The sequence below is a fragment of the Saccopteryx leptura genome, chromosome 7 (genome assembly GCF_036850995.1).
Source record: "Saccopteryx leptura isolate mSacLep1 chromosome 7, mSacLep1_pri_phased_curated, whole genome shotgun sequence".
Taxonomy (NCBI): Eukaryota; Metazoa; Chordata; class Mammalia; order Chiroptera; family Emballonuridae; genus Saccopteryx; species Saccopteryx leptura.
In genome coordinates, this window is record NC_089509.1 from 37,130,926 (window position 1) to 37,154,558 (window position 23,633).

At 40.8% G+C, this 23,633-nt stretch overlaps 1 protein-coding gene across 4 annotated transcripts in view; it reads right to left on the minus strand.

Annotated features, from left to right (window-relative positions):
* The window catches only part of CACNB4 (calcium voltage-gated channel auxiliary subunit beta 4), a 280,735-nt gene that overhangs the window by 8,123 nt on the left and 248,979 nt on the right, over positions 1-23,633 (minus strand). For all 4 annotated transcript variants that reach the window (XM_066345078.1, XM_066345079.1, XM_066345080.1 and 1 more), the window contains 3 exons: positions 20,455-20,564; positions 15,650-15,801; positions 13,534-13,629 (listed from right to left, as the gene is read on the minus strand). In XM_066345078.1, coding sequence (XP_066201175.1) covers positions 13,534-13,629; positions 15,650-15,801; positions 20,455-20,564 — 358 coding nt within the window. The remainder of the gene's footprint in view (positions 1-13,533; positions 13,630-15,649; positions 15,802-20,454; positions 20,565-23,633) is intronic.

Below are 23,633 nucleotides of genomic sequence, written 5' to 3' on the forward strand. Positions count from 1 at the left end.
TAAAGAGACTGAGTTAATGTTTGAACCTGCAGCTTAAAGTTCTAGATTTGAAAGGAGGCCCAGAAAGACATGTGAAAGTTGAACTTGTTAGGAAGAGGAAATTAAGAGTAAGTCAAAGAATTCTATCTGTAGAGGTAAAACAGATAAAGAGAAGCAAAGACATAGTGGAAGAAAGAGACTATACGGCCCACCAGAAACTGGGAAAACAGCAGTTCCTACAGGTCCATGAACCTATAGCCCTTCAATAAATCCCCTTTCCCACTGAAGCAAGTCAAGAGAGTTTCTGTCTCTTGAAATTAAAAGCTCCCTCCCCCATTAATGTAAAGTTTAACAGTTACTTTACAAATACAGAATCTAAAAGTTGTCCATGATGCTCTGATGGAAGCATTCCATTCTCCAATAGCACTGCAGTGCTAACTTGAGTAGGACAAGAACTACTCTGTCCCAAACAGCGTGCACAGGCTCAGACTGAGACAGGAGACACAGAAAGAGGAAACTGGCCCCCATGCAAACTAAGGAAACTCTGTCAGCCACTCTAGGCTAAAATCGTTAGCAAATTCTAGACTGTATGTTGTTGATGTCAGCTATTTATATAACTTTATTTATGTTAACTGTATAATTCAATTACTAGGCTTCACTCTATAATGGGGTTCTCACCAATGTAGAGTCTCAATAAGTTAAAGAACCCTCCAGGGACACCTGAACCAGGGTCTTGTCTGTCACAGCCAGGACTGCAAAGCCCAGAGAGGGCACACTGGAAAAGCGGCACCTGTTCTGAATGTTACTTGAATGAGGCTTATATGTACTTGAATGTCCCTCATGTTACATTGTCATGGCTGCAGGCATAATTAACATACATTTAATTACAAGTAATTTTAATAAAGTACTTCTCTTTGCTAATAGATAGACTTTGCCTATATAAGCACTGGTCCATTTGCTTAAGGCTTAATCATTTCTAGGAAACTGTGTTTACACTGCTAAAAAGACAGCTATATATGATGGAAAATGATTTGAAACTGCTTTCAGGCTTTCAAAAGCACAGAGGGAAGCAAATTTCAGCTTCTGAGTGAAATACTGACAGTGTATGTGACTTATTTTCAACTAAGAGTTTTATAGGCTGTGTATCTGACAATTTTTCTTTTGAACTGTTTAGGAAACATTGCACCTGATTAAACCAGAGTGTTAGAAAGTGAGTATAATGGGGGGGAAATTAATTATAGAATTATGCATGAAATTCAAAGAGAATAGCCCAATGAATTATGCAAACCAGCTTTGCCTATTTTTTCATAAATTTACAAACTCAAGTCTAGTGAGCTTCTTCTTGTGCAGTACATGAGGCCTCAAGGGTAGAACATGGGTTCAGAGAGCTATCTAATCAGCAGAACAGGCCATGAACAGATAGATACCCACTCTATGAAATCATGCCCTTGGTGACTGCCACAGATAAGGGTAACACTGAGCTGTTGTCAAAGTACTGCCACATTTTGTGGTAGGATATTTTCTTCAGCTGAGGGGGGGGGGCAGAAATAATGCCACTGAAGTACATAAGAGTGAACAAAGGGCTCAAAACAAACCACTAGAAAACCAACCCTTGTCTGGATAAGCTCTTTCAAGAAAATTTAAAAATTAAAGCATTACAAATGACAAGAGTGAAAAACATGCCTCTAGCTCAGGGGTCGGGAAACTTTTTGGCTGAGAAAGCCATGAATGCCACATATTTTAAAATGTAATTCCATGAGAGCCATACAATGACCCGTGTACATTATGCATTATCCAATAAAAATTTGGTGTTGTCCCGGAGAACAGCTGTGATTGGCTCCAGCCACCCGCAACCATGAGCATGAGCAGTAGGAAATGAATGGATTGTAATACATAAGAATGTTTTATATTTTTAATGTTATTATTATTTTTATTAAATATTTGTCTGCAAGCCAGATGCAGCCATCAAAAGAGCCACATCTGGCTCGCGAGCCATAGGTTCCCGACCCCTGCTCTAGCTCATCCAGTGGTTCAGAAAATGAAAATGACATTGACAGCGAAGAAAGAAAAGGACAGCTTGAAGTTGAATAGAGTGGAAATAAAGAAGATCTGCCATGTCTTTTGTAAAAATTGTAAGTATTTCATGATCTGTCTGGGTCCCCATGCACAGAGCATCACAAACCTTCCTAGTGAAGGCACCTGATTTAAAAGCAGCCGACTGTCTTGGTTTGCCCAGGACTGAGTGGGTACTTGGGACTATCAGCATCAAAATCTGGAAAATCGGGGAAGAATTACAATATTGGTAATCCTAGTTTTTACCAAAGACAGAGCACTTTTTAATTCCTACAGTGAGGATTGCAGCACTTACTTCTTTTACATTCTTTTGGGAGGGAAGATATAGAGAGAGAGTGGGCAAGCCTTTATGACTATGAAAAACATACTTTACAGCAGCGGTCCCCAACCTTTTTTGGGCCACAGACCGGTTTAATGTCAGAAAATATTTTCACGGACCAGCCTTTAGGGTGGGACGGATAAATGTATCACGTGACTGAGACAAGCGTCAAGAGTGAGTTGGATATAACAGAGGGAATCTGATCATTTTTTTAAAATAAAACATCGTTCAGACTTAAATATAAATAAAATGGAAATAATGTAAGTTATTTATTCTTTCTCTGCGGACTGGTACCAAATGGCCCACGGACCGGTACCGGTTCATGGCCCAGGGGTTGGGGACCACTGCTTTAGAGCATAGAGGGGAGAATCCCACTAAAACTAACAATTTCTAATGTGTTTTATCTAGAAAGTTGTTAATGAACATTTTAAATAAAAAGTTTATGAATCTTAAACATTAATTTTGCAGTTTAATTTTTAACCTTTTTTAAAAAGTTGGTGCCTTACTGAATATTAGCTGTCTAGGATATTAAATCTATAAAAACTCTCCCATGGTTTATGCATTGCTTTACATTTATTTATGGTACATATATAAAACCTCACATGGGACAACTTTCTTGTTTCTAAGTGGAAATAAATACATAATAGGGGTGAGAATACTTTTATTTCTTTGCTATTGGACTATAAAGACCCTGAATCTGCCATCATTAAGGAAAAAAAATGACTGGTAAATACCGTTCAGTGAGATAAACGGCTGAATGGCAAACATGTAATGCTAATTAGCAAATAACCAACCAGTGTTTTTTTCATATCACAACAGCATTCTTTATATTACAAAAGTTTTTTAAGTCCTGAGTACTTAACTCACTGGTCAGCTAGTGATAGGAACTGGACTGTAAGTTAAGGGGTTCCCCAAGGTTTAGGTGGTCTTACAAGGAAAGCCCACCGATATCCTGGCGCTCCAGCAGCGAGTCTCAGGCAGTTTCCACTCTAATGAGCTAACCTGGAAAGTATCAGAATTCTTGCCTCTAATTGGTGGGGGAAGACATAAAGACAAAGAACATCAGTGACTTTGACCCCTTCTAGTTTCTCTGTTTTAATAACCTGTGATTTTCATTATGAACCCAACCATTTCCCCTTCCTCCTTCCATCCTTATGCTTCAAGGATTAAACAAGGCACCAGGGGTTTTAGAGTTCGTATGGAGCCAATGCTGTAAGTCAGCACCAGTGGGCGTGAACTACACCTAACTCAATATATCCACCTTGGGTGGCGGAAGTCCTGGCAGCAAGCGTTGTCTCCTTTGGGCTGAGAGAAACACGATCCTATGTTTCTTTTGTGAAGGAAACATCTGAAATCGATTACTCTCTTTTTCAAATGCAGTGGTATGCATTATACTAGGAACATCCAGAGGCTCTGTAATAATGAATGCACCAGTGGAGACAGCGTGCTTCAAATAGATGGGTCAGTCCACACGATTCTAAATAATTTAAATAAAATGACTGCAAAGGGCCATAGAAAGTGACTACTGCGATAGGAATACAATCAAGGATACTGGGCACTATCATTCTGTTCAGAGTTCTTGTGTTTAATAGAATAAATCTGAGTCCTTTCAGCAATGGAAGATAAAGGGTGATAGATGAGAGAACTACTATGGTTACTGTAACAGTAGAGGTTGCAACACTCTGTGGAGGAGACGTGTTCCCCTTTGTAGAGAAGGCGATTATTGTCATTTTACACACATGCACATGCACACGCACACACACACAATTACACAGCTCAAAGAGCCTCTGGGTCAGCTTTTGGTAACACAAGCCAGCTTGTAACTAAGTAGGATGAAAGGATTACATTTCATTTATAGATTCAATTGTCTGCCTATCTGCTTTTCTCACCATGCATTATGAGCTCGTATTACCATACTACTGGGGCAATTTGAACTTTGGCCTTCTTAAAATGTGCTATTTTCAAATTCTCTGAAAAGGAACTGGGTACTAGTACCTGGTAGAAATCAAATGAAATCTAACAATATCCTGTGTATCTAACAATATCCTGTGTATTATAAATACAAATTCAGGCAGGTCAGATAGAAAAGTGTGTATGAGATGGGCTTGCGGCCCCGGTCTCACAGCTGTCTTCTGTCTGCACCCTTCCTTACCTTCTGTGAGTGCAGAGTGGGCGGCAGAGGGAGGCCTCCCGCCACCGGAGGGGCACCCTTCAGAAGCCCAGCCTCCCAGCTCACCTTTCTGCCTGTGGCAGGTCAAAAATGGCCACAATTTTTTTTAACACTTCCCACTTTGAGATGGGGGGTGTGTCCCTCTCCATGAATCCGGGCAGCCTCTGTGACTCCTCTGACCCGCAGAAATCTGTGGAAGTGGTGCTGTGTACATATCTAAGCCCAGAATCTAAGCTCCATAGGTCAGAATCTTTGCTCTGGGAGCCCTGGGAGCTGCTATGTATGAGGCACATATCGCTGCTGGAGGGATCCCACGGCAAGGCCTGGAACTACACAGCGGGTGGGGAGCTGGCTGAGCCCAGCCTTCCAGTCATCCTTGCTTAGGACCAGGTCAGCCATCAGTGAGATCCCACCTCTGCAATGGGTGGTTAGTTAAAGTCACTAAGTTTGGGAGTAACTTTTTGCACAGTAATAAACAACTTATCCCTTGTCCTAGCAGAACAAAGGTGGCAACTTTGGTGGGCTGACTACATCAAGCCTGCCTCCCGCTCCCACAAAAACAGTTTGACTGGAACATTCTGATTCATTATGCATTGTCTATGACTGCTTTCCTGCTACAAAGGCAGAGTTGAGTAGTTTTGTGAAGAAGACCAACTAGGCCACAAAGCCTAAAATATTTACTATCTGACCTTTACTGAAAAAGTTTTAGAAGAAGCCTTACCCAGGAAACTCAGGGGAAGCATGGTTGACCCCCCAAAATATTCCTTTTTGGGATATTGATTGTTTTAAGCTGGTTATTTTTAAGAAACAAAAGTCTCAGGAATAACCTATGATCCCTAACTGCCTAAAAGGAATTTAGACAGAGGACTTGATCCAGAAAGGGAGATATCATCACAGATACCATATTCCCCTGTGTATAAGATGCACCTTTTCCCTGAAAAATTTGGGATAAAAAAACTGGGTGCATCTTATACAGTGGTTATAGATTTTTTTAACTTGCATTTCCCGCTTTTTCATGCTTGTTTTTGTGCTCACTGTTGAAGATAGTGATTCGTCATCAGACACAGATGAGGACAAGCTAATGGATGGGAGTTTTGACAGTGATGAGTTGTATGAATTTTATGAAGAATAAATCTTGAGTTCAATAACTTTATGTAATACATCTTTTTTCAAATTTTAGGCCCTATAATTTAGGTGCGTCTTATACATGGAAGAATCTTATACAAGAGGAAATACAGTAATTAGAATTTAATATGAATGAGGTGTGAGGGACAGGGAGGAACCCAGGAAGGCCCATTTGATCAACATCCTATCTGTGTCCCATTGTTAAAAATGCTTGAACAAACATTTATTTACCAAGGGTTTGCTTCCATCTCCATACGAATTGCCTCTGGCCCTCTGAAGTCCCAAACCACAATGCCCCTTTCTCCTGAGCTTAAAATGGGCCTGACCTGTGGTGGCGCAGTGGATAAAGTGTCGACCTGGAACACTGAGGTCGCCAGTTCAAAACCCTGCACTTGTCTGGTAAGGTACACATGGGAGTTGATGCTTCCTGCTCCTCCCCCTTCTCTCTGTCTCTCTCTCCTCTCTTTCTAAAAATTAACAAATAAAAATCTAACAACAAAAAAATGATTTAACTGCCAGATTTGTCCTTGGCTCCTATATTCTCATGGGAACCCCTGTATATATATATATATATATATACACACATAATTAAATTTGGTTATTTTCTCTTGCTGATCTGTCTGTCAATTTGATTATTAGATCAGCCAGAAAAACTAGGGAAAAGGGGGGGAATGTTTCTTTCCTCCACAAAACCCATGATTTCTTTCCAGGAGAACGTATAATAACCAGCCTGTTGCCGTTCACTATCTAAAGTCTCGCTAAAGGAGGACAGAGATCTTATGCTGACTTTGGTCAAAGTAAATGACATTTGGAAAGCCCATCCACCTCTCTAGGTCTTAGTTCCCTCACTAGTAAAACGAGGAGGTTGGGCTGGATCAATCTCTCCCTGGAAATATTCCGCCAAACACTAGACCCATAGGAAGCTGTGTAGAAAAACGGTTCTATAGTCAACATCTAGCGCAAGTACTGCACACTATCTGCCCAAATGGAAATATAACATGCTCAGTATTAAGGCTTGAGTATTAAGGCTCAGTATTAAGGTTTGTTTAAGCAAGTGTTTTCGCAAACATTTTTGGTATCAGAGCTCATTCCTCATCACACCTGTTGACTTCGTATTGTATCCCGGAATTTAGTATTCATTTTTCTGGTTACAGAGAGTTAAAACTTCTTTCAGTACTCTCTTAGATTTCACTTTGCAAGAACTGTTGCCTTTCAATTTCTTAGCAATGTGACACTCTGCCAGTGTAATCTGCTGACTTTACAGATTGGAGATGTAGTGGCCAATTAAGCAAGTAGCAAATTCTTCTTCTAGAACTACCATGACAGAGTGATCACCAATCTTTGGATGACATTATAACTATGGACTTGAAACAGAGCAGGGACAAATGCAGACACATTTTTAGATCACTACTACTTTTTAATAATCCAGAGATTTCTTCAAGCAGGCCAAAGTAGAGTGTACAATTCCTTCTTAGCATTACAAATGCTGCTCACAGAATACCAAATGAACATGTTTAATAATGTAAACAGTTTTAAAATATTAAATACAAGGTAACCTTGCTGATCTAGACTGCTTGTTTAAAATTCCAGGTTATCTGACCAATTATACACAACAAAGAATTATTTATCCTGCCGAAAGATAAAGAGAGTGTCTTCCCCATGTATGAAGCTGTCTGAAATTTCTGACCCGGGGACAAGTCCTAAGGCAGCTCACAGTATTATTTGCATTTAGTATGCACATATCTTTTCTTGGTTCCAGCTATTTCAGATGTCATAAGTTGTATTATATGTACAACTACTCAATTATTACCCCCCAACAGTAAAATACCTCATTTTAATGGAGCACAAGTATTTTCTCTAGTAATTAGAAATAAATCTTAATAAACTCATTCTCATAAAAAGATCAATTTAATAAGAAACAACTTCAATTTACCTAAAATGTATCACAAGGAATTACTTACTGAGACTTCTTATAACATTATTACCCAAAACTTGTGCATATATTAATCTAATCCAGTGGTTCTCAATCTGGAGTGATTCCCCCCCCCCCCATAGGAGACATTTGGCAATGTCTGGAGATGCTCTCAGTGGTCACACTTGGGGAGTTGCTAACAACCACGATCCTGCTAAGCATCCTACTATGCACAGGACTGCCAACAAAATATATCCGGCCTAAAATGTCAACAGCGCTGAGGTAGAAGAGCTTTGAGCTACACCACTCTCTAATCTATGAGATTTATGACCTACCAAATTGTTTGCCAAGAGTTGATACAACAAACTGTAATCCTATTAGTCTAGTGACTTTCAATCTTTTGCATATCATGATACATATAAACTAATTACTAAAATTTTGCAGCACACCAAAAATACACTTTAGCCGATCCGACAAAAAAATAGATATAATGTTGATTCATTCACATCGGTTGACTGTTCTCATTTTCTTATTTGACAATCTAAGAGAAAAGAGGTCAGTGCCCCTGACTAGACAGTCAGGTACATATTGCATGTTTTAAAAATTCTTGTAGCACACCAGTTGAAAATCACTGTATTAGTCTATATACTGCTTGGTGGCAGGAACATGCCTTTGTATCCCTCACACGTAGGAAGGTACCAAGCCTAATGCTTAAAACATGTTTGCTGAATGTATTTTAATACTTGCCAAGAGGTTAACTGCAGGCAAGCCACATGGACTAAATATTTGGAGTCTGTCTGGTTTAACCACATAGAGGCACGGATACCATATTCTCAGACATGCCCATATGGTGACCTGTAGAAGTATCTGATCTTAATGATTAAAATTATATAGGTTTCAGGTGTACACGTTTATAATATATCACTGTACATTGCACTGGGATGTTTTGAAACAATGAAGATAACATCTGACTTGATGTATCTTATTTTCATATTCTCTTCTTCCCTGGGTTCCACAACCCATATGCGTTCAATAATATCTCTATGCTGATCACTTCCAAACTCTAGATAGAATCAGAGTCTTAGAGTAGGGAAGGAATCTTAGATACCATATTCTTGTCTTAGATAGCTTACCATAGTCTTCACTAGAGGAAATTCCTTGTACAGTATCTCTGGCATTTGTTAATAAAGCCTGCTCCACCCCAACCCCTGCCTAAAATCTAATGCATTTAGAGATAAGGAGCTTGCCACTTAGAAAGCCAGCCTATTGCTTTTGGTATCTGCATTTGGGCAGACTTGTGAAATGCCTTCCTCCTAGTCGTCAATCTGATTACACTGCCAGATGGAATTAGAGAGGCCTAACTGCACTTGAGTACACGCCAGCCTGCTCCTGCTCACTCCTGCGGATCTCAGCGCCACCTCTGGGCCTCCCAGAGCTGGTCTGTCCCCACAGTGTAGACCTTCTTACGTCGGTGAAGACAGACATGGCAAACAAGTTTTAAGATACTAGTCTGTGTTTTTCCTTTTGTATTTTCCCCTGTTCCTGTCTACAATTCAAGCAAGTGGCAGGATCTGTTCTGGTGGGTGGGGAGAGGTTGGGGGGGAGAGACAGGGAGTAGGGGATTGGGGTTGTGGCAGGAAATTGCTAGCTCCCCATTTCCCCTCCTGGGTCTTGTTTCCCAAAAGTCTAAATTGGTTGGAGAGATTTTGCTAACTACCCCAGAAACAAAAGCAGGTGGGGATGTTTTTAGTATAGCCAAAGCAGAGGAAGTCTTTTAATAGCAACAAGAGGAGAAAAGAGGAAGACACACCCCTCCCTCAGACAGAGAAAAAAGGGAGCTCCCTTTTCAACGTCCCAGACAGGAAGAGTTATGTGTCTCTGTGCCTTGCTGAGGGTCCCCAGCTCCATCTGAGGTCTGACGCAGCAGACAGCCATCCCTCAGGAGTACTTGGGCCTGGTGAATGATTCTGCAATTTGGACCTCTCCCCCTCACTCCCTCAACTTCCTCAACATCCTCACCAACCCCACCCTACGACTTGGGGTCACTGTTCGGCTGTGGAATAGGGTAAAGGTGCCTGCAAACATAGCTAAATATCCTGTCTGCCCAGTGGGATGGGGGTCGAAATAGAAAATAGACTCTTTCTTGCAAGACCAAGTTGGGGACCAGAGGCTCATCAACACTGCACAGCCCTGTGTAGCAGTGGAGCGGCAAAGTGCAGTGTTTTCCAACTGCCAGGTGTCGGTATGCCAGAAGTTTGTGCTGGGCTGTGAAAGAGTTAACTACCCTGATGTTGTATGAAGATTATAGACCTAGTGATCTTAGTTGAATCTGCTTATGTGTACGGTGATTGCCACTTATCAGCCTGAGTCATCAATGAAAATACTGTTGAGGTTGTATTATATATGCTAGGAATTTGTAGGCTTGTTCGAACAACCTTTTGCACTGTGCAGAGCATTTACAAATCATGAGCAAAAGACAAAAGGCATTCAGATAAACTTATGTAGTACTGAATGCTCCATAGAAGATGTAGAAATGTTTCCACTTTTTCAAGCCCCTTTGATTATTGCAGACATCAACAGGAAATTTGTATTTAATACAATAAGTCAACATTTAAGAGTGTTAGTTCTAAACTATGATCATTATTACTCTGAAAAATGAGGATTCCTGTAAAGGTAACCTCTGAATCAATAACCCCTTCATGAAAGATATCAACTCCTGCTCCTTTAATCATTGTGAAAAAGAAAAACTGATAGATTTATCTTCTGCTATCACTCTGGTGTCCAAACCTAAAATGCAATCACTGTCACAATTTTGGGTATCACTAGAAAAAGAAAATCCATCTTTTAGTTATAAAGCTATTACATTTTTTTTTGTATTTTTCCGAAGCTGGCAACGGGGAGGCAGTCAGACAGACTCCCGCATGCGCCTGACCGGGATCCACCTGGCATGCCCACCAGGAGGCGATGCTCTACCCATCTGGGGCGTCGCTCTGCCGCAATCAGAGCCATTCTAGCGCCTGAGGCAGAGGCCACAGAGCAATCCTCAGCGCCTGGGCAAACTTTGCTCCAGTGGAGCCGTGGCTGTGGGAGGGAAAGAGAGAGGAAGGAGAGGGGGAGGGGTGGAGAAGCAGATGGGCGCTTCTCCTGTGTGCCCTGGCCGGGAATCGAACCCGGGACTCCTGCACGCCAGGCCGACGCTCTACCACTGAGCCAACCAGCCAGGGCCTACTATTACATTTTTAATTGTATTTTCTACTACTTACTTGTATGAGAAGACTTTTTTTTGGCTCTTACGACTAATGAAGACCAAACAGAGAAACTGAATGCAATTCGTCTTTCGGAAACAAAACTGCAGCCTCGGTCATCAAGTGTTCTTCTTGCAAAGAAGCAACAGCAGATTCCACGCTAGCTCTACTTGAATTAGTATTAGTCTCTAGAAATTTCAGTTTTGTTCTATTAAAATATACGTATTTACTGTTCATCTGGTTATTTTAGAGAATTTTCATTTTACAGTACTATAATTAAAACATAATGCGCTAAATCCTTGTAATGGTTTTTATTTTTGCTCTAGCAGGCCCCAAAATAACTCTCCTACTTTCACCAGTCCTCAAGTGTAAAAAGGTTGAGAACCACTGGCATAGTGGACAGGTTTGTTGGAGTCAGAGAGATCTAAGGTCGAATCTTGGGGGTCATTTACTAATTATGACACCCAACAAGTCTTACCCAGGGACTGTCTCCTCAGAAAGTAATGATAGTGTTCTTTACTAGGGCAGTGACAGGGGCGCAGGTTCAGATTTCCCCTGGAGCGAGAGCCTGTGCTGATCTCTCTCGTCTACTTAGGTCTCTGCTTCCCAGAAAACCCCAACTGATATAATTATCATGATAAGGCTGTTCTGAGATTGGAGACAACAGCATAGTTCCTGGCTTTTGGTAGCTGATCAAAAAGGTTCCCGTCCTTTGTCTACATTTGCTCAGTGCTTTAATCATACGTTCCATCAAATAAGTGGACTTCATTAGTAGACAATGTCAAGCTAGATTTCTTACCACAGCACTGCAGACTTCAAGCTATCCAAATTATTTGAAGGCAGGTAACCAGGGCGTGTGTGCACATAACCATATATGTGTGGGCACACGTGTGTATGTGAACAGTTGGGTGCAGTTGTGAGGAGAGAAAATTGATTTTGGAGCCAGACAAATCGTCAATCTGATCCTAATTGGCTGTGTGACCTTAGAGAAAACACTTCACCTCTGTCTTCAGTTGACTCAACTATATAATGAAGATAATACCACTTATCTTACTAGGTAACTGTGAGGATTAGAGATAACCTATGTAAAACATCCAGCACAGTATCTGGCCCATTGTAAGCATCTGATAAATTGATGCATTATTACTCTTATTGCCTGTATGTTCTTTCATTCATTCACTCAAATTGTATCATGGGCACACTGTGATAGGAGTTTGAGATACAACAGCAAACCAGAGAGGCACAGGTCCTCACAGAGCCTGACGGGTTAGGCACACACAGCACAGGTACAACTTGCAATTAACACAGAAACACTTAGATGGGCGTATGGTCTGCCAGACACTGTTCCCAAAGGCTTTTCCACATACTCACTCACTGAGTCTGTTCACAACTCAATGAGAGAGGTACACGCTGAAGACTACCTAACCAGGGATGCAAGCCCTCCTGTGGATTAGTGAGCATTCAAACGTGGGCCACCTGGCTCCAGAGTCTATACTTTTTTTTTTTTTTTCATTTTTTTTTTTTTTTTTCTTTTCTGAAGCTGGAAACAGGGAGAGACAGTCAGACAGACTCCGGCATGCGCCCGACCGGGATCCACTCGGCACGCCCACCAGGGGCGACGCTCTGCCCCCCAGGGGGCGATGCTCTGCCCATCCTGGGTGTCGCCATATTGCGACCAGAGCCACTCTAGCGCCTGAGGCAGAGGCCACAGAGCCATCCCCAGCGCCCGGGCCATCTTTGCTCCAATGGAGCCTTGGCTGCGGGAGGGGAAGAGAGAGACAGAGAGGAAAGCGCGGCGGAGGGGTGGAGAAGCAAATGGGCGCTTCTCCTATGTGCCCTGGCCGGGAATCGAACCCGGGTCCTCCGCACGCTAGGCCGACGCTCTACCGCTGAGCCAACCGGCCAGGGCCAGAGTCTATACTTTTAACAGCTGTATTGTATTGTCTATGTAAACATCTGGATTGGATTTTATGCTCCACACACACAATCCTTATGGAAGTATAAATACAATGAATCAAATCAGTGAAAACAAACAAACAAAACAGTTATTTCTCTTAGAGAAACACAAGTACAGAAATAGTAAGTCAGCTGGGCAGGTGAGGACACCGGTGACCCACACGACAGCCGTTACCTCCTCCACCCACCACCTCCCCCTACTTGCTTGGCTTCCAACTCAGCAGCTGTTATGTGGCCACAGCGCTAGGGGAAATGTTGCTATAATACAACTTTTCACCTTACTCAACCCTGACCTCTTCATTGGCTATAATTCTAGTTCCAATAAATTCTCAACCATCAATGTCATAATCTTTTTGGCTTATCAGAACTTTCAGGAGGAAAAGTTAAGGAAAGACAAATCAATATGTTTCCTTTTACTTTTCTTTTCTTTTCATAAAAGTGTCTGCATGACTGAATTAGTTTGCTGAGTATTTGCTAGGTAGTCATGGTAGCAGTAAGGATCTAGGCACAGGACACTAAGTTCATTTCTTATTACATGGCAGACAACACCCAGTTCCGGATGCCTGCGTGCAGCCAACATCACAGCATTAGTTTGTTCCAAGAAATTCTTTAGGTTGATGACAACATACCATCATCACCGTCATTCAAGAATATAAATGACAATGCTAATATGGAAAAGAAACACAAACACCACCATAGTCTCTTAACTAGTTAAGAATAATCAAGACAAAAAATGAAAAATGACTGTACTTACTGGGGGGCATTGTGCAAGTTTATCAGCTGCCACCAGTTGCACATTTAAATGTTTACTTTGGGATTTTCCTCTCGATTTAATCAACCGCTGTAAAACCTGACAGAAGAAGAATGAATCTGAGATATTGTCAATGAGTTGAAAAAAAACCAAATATACCAAAGATGTCTTTTTATAGTCTGTTTAGCACTGAGGATTAATAGAGAGAAAATGGAATGTGACAAATCATATCTATAAACTCTGTAATGACATCATCTGCTTACACTGGCTTTCAGTTATTGTGGATTTGATAGGTTCGTCCTATTCTCACTCCATGTGAGGTCTTGATGGGATCTTGAGCTCCCACCATAGAGTTTACCCAGAGATTTCAAAGGGAGCCCTGTAAAAGTGGAGGAACTGATCTGTACCAGGTCATTTATGTCCAAATTCACTTGAGTAATATTTTGATTTGCTATCTCAATATCACATAAATATCAGAGTCATTTATATGTTTGGTCCCAGTTAAGTTTTACAGTAGTAAGAGAATCTCATGATAGAAATCTAAGCAAAACATTTGTACTGGTATATTGCCACATATAAGCCAGTGGTACACCTGTCTTTTGGGCACTGCTGTAACTGCATTTTGCCAGAGACTCCACTCTCCCTTAATTTTTTTTTTGTAGCTGAAACAGGAACCTCTGCCCCAAAGCAGTACTAGTGTTTGAGGCTCCATGATACCTCAGCACACATGTCTTCCAGAGCCCCAGTTCCTGCACCTGTGAGCCACACGGTCACGGGGGCAGGGCTGAGAGGTTGAAATCGATTCCACTGCAATGAAGGGCACCTGCATCTCCTTCAGTCCCCTTAAAGAGTCCTCCAGGTGGTTAACGTGATTTCAGCCAATTCTAATGATTCCCAAAAGGTCCTGGTTTGGTTAGGATTCCCAAGCTCATCCTAGGCAGAACCAGTGCCCAAGATGATGGGAGAGGGCAAAGCTTCTGGTGAAACTGTCCACCACAACAGGAGACTACTGTTCCGGATGGAATTGAATTGCCAGGTAAGTACTAAAATGCACTGCTGTAGGCACTGGAAAAGAAACTGATTATTAAGGTGGTACTCCCCAAAGGTACAGACTTCATATTAAACTTTTAAAACAGTTTTTAAAAATGAAAGAACACCCAAATCAAAAGTGACCATTCTGAGGCTGTCTCACTTTCATTTTTCTCTCCCCTGGTGGCATGAAGGTACATGGCAAATACCCCATGTGCTTACAGAATAACTGTACGGGGTCATCGGGTTATAACAGTCTTGACATACGATGTTTTGAGTTTATGATGTTCACTCCCATAAAAACTTTAAAAAATTGAGATGTGAGTGTTTTGGCTTATGCCCCTAGTGTCCTACATATGAACCATGTGGGTGAACTAGTTTGGTTGCACGCAGCAGAAGAATATGCAGTAATGTGGTGTATGAGTGAGGGGGTTGGCATCCCCCAGTATGCTCACCTACGCCATTCTGGACTGTTAAAAGCACAAGTGTTCCATTTGTGTTAGGCTAGGGTGTGTTTTGACTTACACCAAAATTCAGGTTACGTCACTGACATAGGAACGAAATGGTGTTGTAACCCGAGGACCCTCTGTATTCCTCAAAGAACCCAACTAAGCACAAATATAAGGATCTACAATGTTTCCATAAGAGATTTTAGACAGTGAGGTTTTATTTTCTATATGATAAATCTAGATACCTTTCTTGAACTAGGTACTCTTTTAACTGGGGAGCAAATATTAGCTGATACAAGAATCAATATTACCCAAGAAATGAACAAAGTAGAACCCAAAGTATCTGAAAAGACATAGTTTACTTTTCCTCACCTTTTAAAATTTTCTGTTTCTGTTATATTCTTGCATAACTGCCTGATTAGGGAACCACAATAGACCATGAGCTTTATGAAGGACTGGACTATTTTTTATTTGCTATTTCAGAATTTCTAGAACCTTTACAAACTGTGGGAAATAAAAAACTGTTCTCATTAAAAAGGGTCTAAACAAGACATTCTCCTTGTCCACTAACAAAAAGGCACAAAGGAAAAACAACAACAACAAAAACCCTGTTAATCTTAAACTAGAGATAAGCAAATTACCTTTGGAGATGAGACTTTTACATGAACAATAATTGGTGCTAAGGAAGTCTTTATAAGTTGTGCTGGGTGATTGATGGTGTCTGCATCAAGAACAACCAGTTGCAAAGATCTTGCCAACTCAAAGATTCTTTCAATTTCACTTTGCACTTCCGCTAAAAGGAAAAATAACAAATAGCAAGTCATGGTTCTCTTTACTAATCAGTTTCTATATTTAAAAATTATGTACAGTACCCCTTTCAGATGTCTACACTGAAAATCGGAACATTTGGAATTTACATATCTAACTTAAGATCTCTTCTCAAGAAAGAAAAATGGGTTGAGTTTTGCATAAAACCAAATAGTTGGTAGAAAATTTGAGATGTTTCTCTTGATTTGCTTCTTTCATTCACCCTAATATTTAGCTATTTATATAGCTCTGTTATTTTTGATTGTTGCTTTTTCCAGAGAATTTTTATTTAGCTATAAAAACTAAAATCACATTTAGAAAATAACTGAAACACACATGCAGAGCAACCTCAGAGGCAGCACTGAATTATTCTACCAATGAACAACTTATCGATTAATATTTTAGGGATAATGACTTTTTAAAAAAAATCCCACATTTTACCTGTTTTGACTGAACTGCACAGCTTCATATCCCTGGTTAAACTTTCTGGGTCTACTCTTATAACTAGCATCTTCCTAAGCCTTAATCTAAGTATTATTGCCAAGTGGACAGTTCTGAGGCATAATTATCTTTCATATTATTTAAAAAAATCAACTAAGACCAATTATATTAAAATGTGGCAATGCATCTAGACATACATCTATTTGGTGGCTGTAATAGCCAAGTTATCAGAATCTAGTTAATGTCAATGTCTAAAGCAATCCAGTCATTTTTAAAAGATCAAAATAGATTGTCATTTTACAAATCATCTGATATATTGGGTCAGGTCCAAAGTCTCCATTAGACTAATTTTCAGAGAGATGATCTTGTTTTGCCTTTTATTTTGAGTAACAGGTGTGACCTAACAATACTGTAATTGTGTCCAAATTGTACAGAGCAGACAAAGCTACCTAATTTAAATTACCTGTACTCCAAAGATGAGCTAGGATAAGGTGTTGTTGCTGAAGGGGTGTGCACCAGAATCCCATAATTTGTTTTGCTTATCCAGTATAAATTCAAGTTCATGTGCCCCACTAAAAAGTTCTCCTTTCTGTAATCAAATGGGTTGACTTGGTGTGTGGGGTTGTGAATGCTCAGAACTGTCAGGACACTCTATTTCTTGGGCATTGCCTTACAGCACACACATATCATTTCCCACAAAATCACTGACGCACGATCTGTATTAGAAGTATGAATTTAAAGAGTCAACATACCTACCCTTTTTCATGTGATCTAATATAAATGGCCTGAAAGATTTCATGTTGCTTTGAAAGGTAACTTTCAAAGTATCAATGTAAAAGAATTTGGACAATTAGGCTTATTTGCAAAATTTTTCTGAAATGATATTCTACATTTGTTAGTCATAATAGCATATTTGTCCCCTTTTTCTCACATCAGAAACAGTTTTTTAAAAGACTTTTCTTATGCGAGAGTTTTAAAAAATAAATTTTATTTTTTATTGCAGTAAATTTCAGCCTCAGGCTGTTGGGGGCATTTTCTCCACTTGGGGTTTTTATGAAACTGCCCCTGGTTTAACGTTAACTCCTGCCCAGGACTATGCTAGAACAAGTCTTTATTGCTTTAAGATTCAAGTCTGAATACAGTATTTTCTGAAGTAGCAAAAAGGCAGTGATGCAAACTGGACTGCTCTGGTACAGAGAACCCTCGAGGCGCTCTGAGCAAGTAACTCAGAAACACCTGGTCCTTATCTCTTCTGCACCAGCAATGAGGAAAGTGTGGTTTCTGACAGATGCAGAGGGCGGGCACACCTGCTGCTTAACCAACACAAAATACTAGGGCAATGGGCACTCTGTAACAAGCAGAGAGGTCCTCAGGCAGAGCAAGCCAGGAGGCTGCAAGAGCCACACTATATACTGGAGTGGGTCTGATATTTGGATAATATGTATACAGAATGCAAGAAATAAACTATATGTGTGAGGAAGTGAAAGACATATTTATCTACGTAACTAATTTTCTTAAAGAATAACTTGAACCAAATCCAACAATCTTGACTACCCAGGTTGATCCTCAGAAGGGTTCCAATGAAACTTTCATCATGATCTTATTTCAGACAAATGGAGCTATGAGGAGTCATGGACTGTGATGCTGAAGGGACGTTAATAAACACCTACAACTTGACTATGACGGATCTGGACCCATCTTTCTCCAGCCTTTCTATCACCTGTGATCCTTTTTTAATATCCAAATGCTTAAACTACTTCAATAGCTCCATAGGGCTTGAAGCAACATTTCCCAAAGCGAGTAGCCTGGAAGCCTAATTCCTTAAGATAGCCTATGGGAAGAAGGAGGCATTCTGTAAGAGAAATATTGCCTACTCTTGACATTTCAAGCATGCATTACCCTTTATATTTTAACATCTCTGAAAAGCCTTGCAGTGAAGAAAACTTCCAATTGTTTAATACAGAATTTTCAAATTTATTTGACCATAGAACACATTTGGGATGTAACAACTATTTGGTATCTTTTAAAAGTACCATTTCACAGGATTTATTTTGGAGATCTCTTTAGCAAGGAACATAGAGCCCTGACATACTGGACTCAATCGACTTTTTTCAGTCTCTTCTGTTGCTTTCAAACCATGTCATGCACTCCCATTTGCTAAGCATGCTCTGTACAGAACTACTTGTTTCTCAACCACACAATGTTTTTTGTTTTTTATATGCTGATATCTTTGCACATTCTCGTTTGCCTTGAAGAACCAGCTCAAATATGTACAACTTCTGGGATGTCTTCTCAGACATCTCTTACTCTCTACCCTTCTTTCTTCATAGCCCTAGCTCTTTGCTCATATTTCCTTATCAAACTGTATTTTAACCATCTCTTTCTCCTTTCTGTTTGCTCATGGGTAAGAGGCTTTGTCTTAGTCACATTTGTATTTCCCAAGTCTGGCACAATGCATAGCATGTACCAAGTGTTCAATAAACATTTGATGAATGCAAATGTTCACTAACAAGCAGGCAAATGGACATAAATGGCTCACACAGTGATTATTATAATAGACTGCCATTAAACCAACTCCAATGTTTGTGGCACATAAATTTACAGAGTAAAGGGGAAAGCAATGGGCTGATGTCTACCTTGTTTCTTCCTCAATATTTACACTAACTCCACCCCACCCACTCCACTGACTCTAACAACAGGTGACTAGATTATGTCGATGACTTCAAAGATTCATCATGAAACCCTTGGCTGGTACATATGGTTAAAGCCAGGCAACCTAGCTTATGCTTTTAAGCATCCATTAGCCTCTCGTTATACATCAGAGGAAGTCAAAGGCACTGGGAAGAGTGAGAGGAGAGTGAAAGACAGGAGAACAGAGAAAAGATGCTTGTTTGAGAAATCTTCAACCTAATTTGGCATCCTTGTCACCCGTGACACTTGGTTCTAGTCAATTATGTAATCTGATTCATCATTGTCAATTCTGCCATCATTACCTCCTTAAAGTTAAAATATTGTGCCTTTAAAAGCATTTCATTCTGTATATGGAAGGCTCTAAATACAGGACTTAAAAAAAAAAAAAAGAAACCACTGATGCATGGGCCTTCGCCCTCATAAGCTCTGACGCCTTTTTCATTTGTTGAGTTCAGCATTCTTTCACAAAGCAACCATCAGATAAACATTTATTGATCAATTACTGTCTGCCAACTCCATGCCAGGAATATAGAGATGATACTTGGGTTGATACTCTTTCCAACCCCCTCAATTCTTGGCACAACCTTCAATGAATTCTTGATGAGATGTTTGAGCCTGCAATCTACCTTGAATTTTTTTATTGTTTATCTTTTTAGTTTTCAATCATCTATAGAGCTCATTTCAGTAGTTTAAAAAAGGTAGTGGCATAGTAGACCCTTCTCTACCCATGAGGAAGAGGGCAGTCAAGTTGCTCTTAGAATGTGAACACAAAAGAGACTCTCAGAAAGTTATGCGTGGACTATACCACTTGGCTACCGTAGAAACCACAAACAGCCTTTTGATATGAATGCTGTGATTCACCAGCAGCATGTACGTGCTTCTGTGCCTGGTGAATCCAGCCTGTACAGCCCTGCTCATATATGGCTTGATGCAGCTAACCACTTTTTATCTTCTCCATCATGGTACATTTCAGTATGTCTTTAAATTGGTGCTCTTGGAAAGACATGTTTAAACAACCTGCATATTATTAATGGTGGTTACTATTTCCACTTAAAGATGTGACTATTCTGGGCACTACCAGTTAGCAGCAGAAGCAACACAAAGAAGGCCATGATATAGCTTTCTTCTAAAGACCTAAGGAGGCTGAATATCTAATTTCCTTTCATGTCAGCTACAATTTAGGTATGACAGATATTATTAACCATCGTGAGAAAGCTGGGCACTGCAGAGATGAGTGGCTTCACACAGTTAGGCAATAACAGACTAGGAGAGCCCGTGAGGATTCTTCCCACCAGGCTAATTAGCTAACGGACTAGAGCTGAGAGAGGAGGTGCTGGCTGCTGCAGAACTCGCCCCCTTCTTTTCCACAGATCACATTCTCTTCAGTTATTCAGAGTTCCCCCATTCAGACTGGGGAGCAAATGGGAAAAGCTATTCACAAACTCAACACTTGTTATCTCAGTCTGAAAGCACAGCTTGGAGAAGTACCGCATTTTGAACGTCTTACCTAGGCTGGACCGAGTGTTCGAACGTTCAATTATTGCTCTCTTGCTGGGATTATTTAGGACAGACCTCTTAGCAAGAGAAATGTCAGCTGTCACTCTCGTTATTGATATCCTATGAATAGGAACACAGAACAAAACAAGCCAGTAAAAATGTTATAGAGCTCTTCAAGTGATTTATAACCACAGTACTTAATAACCACTTTATATACTACAATGCAACCACGGTATAATAAACACTGGCCACAAGTATTTTAAACAGACTTTAGCAAGTATTAAAACCCAAACAGAGCAGAATAGAGAAAAGTTTTGGCTATTTAACAACAACAACAAAAAATCATTGCAGTAAAATTGCAGCTCTTCCTCCACTATTGTCTACCTTGCTGAATTCTCTTTAATGCATACCATGCCAGTAGGGAATCAAAACATATGAATAAACTATGCTTTTTATAGAAAGCAGCATTACAATTTCTCTACAATTCAGTTGAGCCACACTTGAACAAGACCTTCAAAAACTACATATGGGCCCTGGCTGGTTGGCTCAGTGGTAGAGCATTGGCCTGGCATGTGGAAGTCCCGGGTTCAATTCCTGACCATGGCACAGAGGAGAAGCGCCCATCTGCTTCTCACACTTCCCCCTCTACTTTCTTTCTATCTCTCTCTTCCCCTCCTGCAGACAAGGCTCCATTGGAGCAAAAGTTGGCCTGGGCACTGAGGATGGCTCCATGGCCTCTGCCTCAGGTGCTAGAATGGCTCCAGTTGCAATGGAGATATGGCCCAGATGGGCAGAGCATTGCCCCTTGGTGGGCATGCCAGGTGGATCCCAGTCGGCACATGCAGGAGTCTGTCTTTCCGCCACCCCGCTTCTCACTTCAGAAAAATATAAAAACAAACAAACAAAAAAACACCTACAGATGACCTGACTGGTGGTGGCGCAGTGGCTAGAGCATCGACCTGGGATGCTAGGTCAGAGGCTCAAAACTCGAGGTTGCTGGCTTGAGCGAGGGGTTGCTGGCTTGAGTGTGGGATCGTTGTCACAATCCCAAGGTCACCAGTTTGAGCCCAAGGGCACCAGCCTGAGCAAGGGGCCACTGGCTTCCCTTGAGCCTGAGATCACTGCTCCGATACCCAGCCAAGGCACCTACCAGAAGCAGTCAAATTAAGTGGAGCAACCAGTTGATACTTCTCTCTCTCCCTTTCTCTCTCTCCATCAAAAAAGTAAATAAATATTTAAAAAATTACTATAGATGCTCTGCTCTTGCATATTAGTGCTGCTGGTCCAAGGGGTAAATCCTCTTCATTTTGATCATCAAAGGCAATTAACCATTTGGTAGCTGTGTTACGCTGCTGATGCTCAACAGTTAGTTCACGATCCATGAAGCGTTTCTCCACAAGCCCAAAGGAAGGTTTTATTTCTAAGAATATGAAAAATATGATTTCTTTTCCTTAGGCACAAGATTCTTTAGCATATCTGCATATGACTTTGAATATATATGGTAGGCAGTCATAAAAAGGTGGTGTGAGGATTGTACCATGATATTTTTTTAAGTTAGGACGTATCCTGCACTCATGCAAGAGACTAAAGCAAAGACATTGCAAATGAATGGAGAGATGGCTTGACTTGCGTATGATTATCAAATGAGAATCTCTGGAAGTTACAATTTTCAAATTCTTTATTTTAAACTGGGATTGTACAACTTCAGACTGTTATCTGCCTATAGAATGCAAAGAATGTCTCTCTAAGCCAGGTACTGCCACCGTGGACCTTTCTCCATTCTTAGCTCCACGACTGGGCAGAGTTCCAGAAATGAGACAAAAAATGGCGGCCTTCCCCTTAATGCTCAGTTACCGCACCCAGTCTTCATTTTCAAACTCCTCTGGGAAATGTAGCAGGGGAGAGGTGTAGTTATGAGTTATTACTGAGTCTTAAGTCATTGCACACCTGTTTGGGGGCAACACTATTGGCACCCTCAGGAGACTCTTCACCTGACCTTCAGTGACCTGAAACCTTGAGGAGAATTGAAAATATTCCATTTAACAAATGGTTATGAATCGCTTCTATAAAGTAGCATACTGTGCAAAAATTCTGGTGCCATTTTTAAGCAAAGTACCCTCGCTTGTGTCACTGTATTTATAAGCTGTAGATCAGTGTTTTTCAACTGCTGGTCTGCGGACCAGTACACCAGAATTTCAGTTCTTGAGTTAACCAACCTGATGTTGCATGAAGATTATGGAGCCAGTGATCTGAGTCGAATTTTCTTATGCTCAGGGTGATTGCTGCCTTAGATTTCACTTGTCCTTAAGGGTAAAAGTGTTGAAAAATGGTCAAGAAGTTTTAAATATTTAGGCCCTAATAAATTACTTGAGGCATCTTCAAACTGTCTTCTGCGGAAACTGAGCATTTTGTGAGACGTCTCCAGGGCCACCGAGAACTACGGCGAGGCTGAGTCAGTGCCCGCTTTTCCATCTGTCATTGACAGGCGAATGCCTCCGCATTTCGGTTTTCTACGTTGGGGCTCTCTATATGACTTCATTGTAAAAAGCTGTTCAACTGCTAAAAGATATGAGGAAACACTGGTCAAGTAATATTTCTTCATTTTACCAGGAAGAAAAACTGAGACGCAGAGAGGAAGTTCCACGTGGTTAGTTAGAGGTGAAGAAGGTATAGAACGCAGGCCCCCAGCACCAGGTCAGTACTTAGTGCCCTGACTTATAATCCTTTTGCAGTTTCAGTTTTCTTCTCCAGCAACCCTAATTCTCAGAGATGAGCCACACCATCAAGCGCAGGCGCCCAGCCAGTCTTGGCCACGTGCTGAGAGATGGTCAAGATTTATTCAGGTTAAAGTCATGTGAGCCCCACATCTGAGGCTCCATCTGGCCACTCCAATGTGAGGCAGGAATCTTGTAGGCAGTCTTTGTGGTCATAGCTCCTTTTATTTACTGAATAAGGTTTGCGGGTTTATTTTCTTTTTGTTTCTGCTTTGTTTGTTTGTTATTTTAAGAATAAAGTTGCTGGTTAGAAACACACAGTAAACTTCCAGAGCAATTCAAATATATGACTGGAGATAACTGGGTTGGTTTAAAGACAGAATTCAATGTTCTAGAATAATTACTTTTGGAAGGCCCAAAGGGTCTATTCTGCTTAGGTCAAAATCAAATTTTCTAGTTTCATACAAGCTAAATA